Source organism: Myotis nattereri (assembly GCF_964212035.1).
Source record: "Myotis nattereri genome assembly, chromosome: 17".
NCBI classification, from domain to species: Eukaryota; Metazoa; Chordata; class Mammalia; order Chiroptera; family Vespertilionidae; genus Myotis; species Myotis nattereri.
Genome location: NC_138092.1, coordinates 47,301,681 through 47,307,680, shown reverse-complemented (window position 1 = coordinate 47,307,680; position 6,000 = coordinate 47,301,681). Strand labels below are relative to the sequence as shown.

Genomic DNA, 6,000 nt, shown 5'->3' with positions numbered 1-6,000 from the left:
AGAAGGCATAAAGGGGATAAATGGTGTTGGGAAAAATAAAATAAAATAATAAAATAAAATTAAAGATCATGAGATCTTGTGATTTTTAGTGTAGCTCAGGCAAAAAAAATACTTGAGACTGTTTGGCAAGAGCCTATATGTAGGCCATGAGTTAGCTCATTTAATCATCAAATATCCTGTTAATATTGTGTATATTTTAAACTGAAAATATGAAGTTATGTTGAGGTTAAATAACTTATGCAGGGACCACAAATAGAGGCTGAATGTGAAACCATCCAAGGGAGATGTCATGACCACGCCTAGCAAATAACTGAAATTATGAATGTTCTTACAAATTGCTCCAGAGGTCAGCTTCTAACCTTTTTAAAAAATAATCTTCCAAACTTATTCTGCACTCTAGGAAACAACTTTTTACTTGTTGAGGATTGAATTGCTTAATGCAGAATAAAATGATATTTTCACATGTTTTATAAATTTTGAAATTTATACAACTTGAAGCTCTCAACAATTTTTATCTAATAATAAAAGCATAATATGCTAATTAGACTGGACAGCCAAACAACCTCCGGTCGTCCTTCTGGATAACCTTCTGGATGACCATGCTATGAAACCCACTGGCGCCAGGCCAGCCAAGGAGGGTGCCATGTGATTGGTCAGGGGCCCAGACATAGCCCCATGATCGCTCTACAGAGAGAGGCCCAGGCCACCAGCTGGCAGTACTGTGGCAGGTGGGCAGGGCCTCCATCACAGAGCCCCAGCCAGGTGAGCAGGGCCTACCATTTTGGGATGATCCATCCAGGAGCCCCAGCCAGGTGGACAGGGCCTACCCCTTTAGGGTGATCAATTGTGGGGTTCCCAGACTGTAAGAGGGCACAGACCAGGCTGAGGGACATCCCTCCTGTGCACGAATTTTGTGCACATTTTCAAACCTTTTATTCACTGGTTTCCTTTCTCTTATCCTCTCTCTATAATTCCACAGTGGCATGCAGGCAGAGTTCTCCAGGGCACCCAGGGATGTGTGTGACCTCTCCCTGCCAGTGGATCTTTGAGTAGCACCCACCATGATGGCAGGGAGCTGGACAGGGGTTATGTGCTAGTGGACGGAAGAGCCCCTAGTCAGGCACCCAGGGGTGCCGCAGGCCCTGACCACCTCAGCAGAGAGGCAACCATGCATGGCGCCTGCAGTGAGATGCAGAGAAGAAACAGCCCCATGACACAAAGAGGAAAAACATCTACCATAAGCAACAGCACAACCAGAAGAAAAACTTCTAGAAGGTACTCCTTTACTTACGGAGGAAAAATCAAGCTGGGAGATCAAAAGTTACTTGCTTCCATTGTAAGAACTAAGGCAGAGATGAACAGCCTGCAGTCAGAAAGTCCGAGGGTCCTCAAGGAGAGAGAATGGGTGCTCCTAAAAGGCTTCCGGAATTAATGAATCTGGTTCCTGCTTACTAACAAGTTAAATTTTTTTGAAAAAACTTAAAAAAGAAAGAAGTGTGCTAATTCGCTTTTTAGGGTTCTTGAGGATTGGGAGAAAGAGTTAAGTCACAACAAAAAGTAAGTTCCACAGATCGGAATCTATGGGTGAGAGGAAGTGAGATGTACAGACAGACCCAGGACATCCCCTGAGCCGCGGAGTACATCAACAACAAAAAAAGTAATTGCAAAATATGTACATCACAACATGCTTTTAAAGATACTTTGCATTGTGCTCACATTCCCTTATCAGTGGTTCTCAACCTTCTGGCCCATACAGTTCCTCATGTTGTGACCCAACCATAACATTATTTTCGTTGCTACTTCATAACTGTAATGTTGCTACTGTTATGAATCGTCATGTAAATATCTGAGATGCAGGATGGTCTTAGGCGACCCCTGTGAAAGGGTCGTTCGACCGCCAAAGCGGTCACGACCCACAGGTTGAGAACCGCTGCTTTAAAAGTTGTTCCCAAAGTTGCTCAGCCTCTAGCCCAGGGGTGGGCAAACTTTTTGACTCGAGGGCCACAATGGGTTCTTAAACTGGACCGGAGGCCGGAACAAAAGCATGGATGGAGTGTTTGTGTGAACTAATATAAATTCAAAGTAAACATCATTACATAAAAGGGTACGGTCTTTTTTTTTTTAGTTTTACTCATTTCAAACGGGCCGGATTCGGCCCATGGGCCGTAGTTTGCCCACGGCTGCTCTAGCCCAATCAAAATCTCTGAGGGGAGGCAGAGACAATTTGGTGAAAAAGACACGGGTGGGGAAGAGGGGTGGGGGCCGGTGAAAGGAGAAAGCAGCCTTCCAATTAAAGGTCAGCCCTCAGTTTAAAGGTCAGCTTCAGGCAGGCTGGCCTCAGGTGAGTCAAGGTCCAAGGGAGGAGCAGCAGCAGGGCGGGGCTGGCTGGCTCCACCTCTCATTCAGGTCCAGCAGATCAGGTCCGCCTCCTCTGTGTACAGAGGTGCTTCTCTTTGGTGCATTTCAGTTTATCTTCCAGATCATCAGTTGTCTTTTCCAGCTTGGCTACCGATCTCTCAGCAAACTCAGCACGGGTCCCTGCGTCCTTGAGTTTATCAGTAAGAATCTTTATCTCTTCCTCATACTGGTCTTCCTTTTGAGAGTGCTTTTCTTCAGCAGCACTCAGACACGGCAGGCCCTGGTCCATGAGTCTCATCTGCTCAGCCATCTCTCGGCAACGGGACTCTGCCAGCTCAGCTCATTCCTCTGTGGGTTCCAAATCTCCTTCAATAGTCACCAACTTACGAGCCACCTCTTCATACTTTCTATCTGCCCCTTCTGCAATGTGCTGAGCGTCTTTGAGTTGTATTTCCTGGAGTTTCAGCTTTTCTGCATCTTTTAAAGCTCGGTTTTCAATAACCTTCATACCTCTCTCACTCTCGTCGGCAGCTTTCGCAGCTTCCTCCAGCTTTTGCAGGGCAGTGGCCAGGCGCTCCTGGGCACGGTCCAGCTCCTCTTCAACCAGCTGGATCCTACGGTTCCAGGAGGCCGCCTCAGCCTCAGCCTGTTCCCGAGCCCGCCTTTCTCCCCCCACTTCCCAGTGGAGGTGCTTGGCCCGCTCTTCAGCATCGTCCGCCTGTGGCTGCGGAACCTGGACCTTGCATTTCACCGCCTCAATGGTGGTGATCCCAGGCATGGTATCCACCCAGCTCCTGCTCCCGTCCAGTTTCCTGCCTCCTCCGCTCCACGCTGCAAAGCTTCTCAGTTGAGAAAATTTTGATACCACAATTTGACAAAGATAATTCAAAATGCAAAACTAAACCAATTTCACTAATACTAATGCAAAACTCCAAGTAAATCAAATCCAGTAGCATATTAAAGGATTCATAAGTAAGCTTTCTATTAAAGTTATTGATGTGATTCAACAGTAGAAAATCTGTCAGCATAGTTCACTGCACCATTAAATTAAAGAGGGCAAAATCCATGATTATAGCAATAGATGCTGAGAAAGTATATGACAAAAGTAAGCTCTTTCCTAACAAAAATTCTAATTAAAAAATAAAATTATTTAACATGTTAAAGTTTAAGTAATCAATAGTAAATACTACAAATGGTGAAATATTATAACCATTTCCATTCAATTATGGAAGAGAAAAATCTTTAACTATTGTTAATTCAAATTTGTTAGACTTCCTAGACAAAGCTTCAACACAATAAACTTAGATACCTAATACTATACATTCACAAAAGTAAACTGAATTATTCTTATTTACAAATGAATAAATAAGTTAAATGGTGTTTTAAACTAAAACATTACCATAGATTCCATGGGAACCTATCTATACTAATAAAAGGGTAATATACTAATTAGACTGGACATCCTTCCAGACAAAGCCACGGTGGCGGAGGCCGAGGCAGAGGTGGTTAGGGGTGGCTGGGCCAGCAGGGGAGGACAGTTAGAACAACCAGGCCGGGATGGGAGGGCAGTTAGGGGCGACCAGGCAGGCAGGGTGGTTAGGGGCAATCAGGCAGACAGGCAGGTGAGTGATTAGGAGCCAGTGGTCCCGGATTGAGAGAGGGATGTCCTAAACTAGGATCAGGCCTAAACTGGCAGTCAAACATCCCCCGAGGGGTCTGAAATGGAGAGGGTGCAGGCTGGGCTGAGAGAAACACCCCCCCCCCACCACCGCCATGCATGGATTTCGTGCATTGGGCCTCTAGTGTATATATATATATATATATATATATATATATATATATATTTCTAGTGTGTGCATATATATGTATATTTATATATATATTTATATTTATATTTATTTATATATTTATATTTATATTTATCCAGTGACTGGAATGACCAGTCGCTATGACAAGCACTGCAAGCAGCCAACTGGCCCGATTGGTGCCCCAATTGCCCTCCCAACCTCCCACGGCCCCTCCCCCTAGCCAGCCACACCCCCAATCACCCCCCCCCCAGACCCCATCAGGGCTGGGGCCTATTGGCCAACCTCCCAGTCCCTCCCCCCCCCCCACCAGCAGGCCTTGATCTGGGGGGTGGGGGGGTGGCAGATGCAGGTGGTGAGGGAAGGAGGAGGAGGAGAGGTGGGGAAGAGGGGAACCCGATTGGCCCTGATCACCTGCCAGGTCTAGGGACCTCACCCATGCACGAATTTTGTACACCGGGCTTCTAGTTGTTATATAAACTTAGCATGAGAAATCTCAAGAAGTCAGGGACTCCAGAATCCTTGAACTAATCAAAAAACAAACCTGGCCCCCAAAACAAAAATATCTCACATGTCAGACAATGACAGAAAGTAAAATACCAATGACTTAGAAAAAAATTGCAACTGGGAGGAAGTGTATTTTATGTAATTTCTGACCAGTCTTATAAAAGAAAAGATAGGTAACTCAATAGAGTAACTGAATTTAACAAACTATTTACAAGACAGGAATTAAAATGGAAAATGAGCAAATAAAAAATGTTTAATTACACAAGTGGTCAGAAATACGCACATTGTAACTGCAGTGAGATTCCATTTTTTAAACATTAAACTGGTCTACAGTTAAAAACAAATAAACAAACTAAGTGTAACATCCAATGTTGGTAGAAAGCAAGTTGCTAGTCTTTGGGAATTAATGCAGCAACATTTCTTAAAACTAAAGTACTATGACTTGTGCCCCGGAGATTTATCCCATAGACGAAAAATGTACATGTTCAGCACTGGCCTGAGTGGCATAAACCTAGTATAATGCCTGCTGATGGAAGAACTATGAAATGTTATGTGACTGTGTAAAAGAATGTGTTGTGTCTTGTTCAATGGAAAAATCAAATAGTAATTTAAAGTATATAATATGATTCCATTTTTATATAAAATAAATCCTACATGTGTTTATATGTTTCTGGGAACGAGAATAAAGGTGTGGAAAGACATACCTATTAGGTTGTGTGTTTGTTGCTGTTGAATCTTTTCCTCTTTTAAACGTTCCTTACATTATATATATATTTTTTTAATTTTAAAAAGTAAAAAATCATACGGAGGCAAACAAAACAATATAGTACGAAAATATACAAAGAACAAGCTAATTTTTGCCCCATCCCTTTTCTTTGATCCTTCTCGCCACTGCCGCCCCTCTGGCAACATTGCTAACAGCCCAGCGTGTGCCCTTCCGCACCTGTATCTTTGCTTAAACAAATGCAGATATACACAAGCATATCTCAGACTAATGGCCCGCTTATTCCTGGTGAATAGTCATGCTGCACCTAGGGCTTGTGACTGCCTTTTTATCACTACGCCATCTATAGGGATATCCCTGAGATACAAGCTATATACAAGTGACACCCAAGAGGAGTATGTGTGTGTGTGTGTGTGTGTGTGTTTGTATTTGTGTATTTCTTGCCCACACCCCTCTGAATACTTCACATACACAATTTTAGTTGAGTGGATATATCACAAATGTTTGGACAAATGTTGGAAGATGTGTGTGTGTGTGTGTGTGTGTGTGTGTGTGTGTGCGTTAGCTTGGATTGATTTTAGGTTTGTGTTATTGTTTCTGTATTTT

At 43.5% G+C, this 6,000-nt stretch overlaps 1 protein-coding gene across 1 annotated transcript; it reads right to left on the bottom strand.

Moving 5' to 3' along the window:
* Positions 1 to 2,416: 2,416 nt before the first annotated feature.
* On the bottom strand, positions 2,417 to 3,136 carry LOC308533470 (tropomyosin-like; the record flags this gene model as incomplete). Its single annotated transcript, XM_081111515.1, is given in 2 exon segments — positions 2,417 to 2,698; positions 2,702 to 3,136. Coding segments are annotated over 2 exon segments (717 nt in total).
* Positions 3,137 to 6,000: the final 2,864 nt, after the last annotated feature.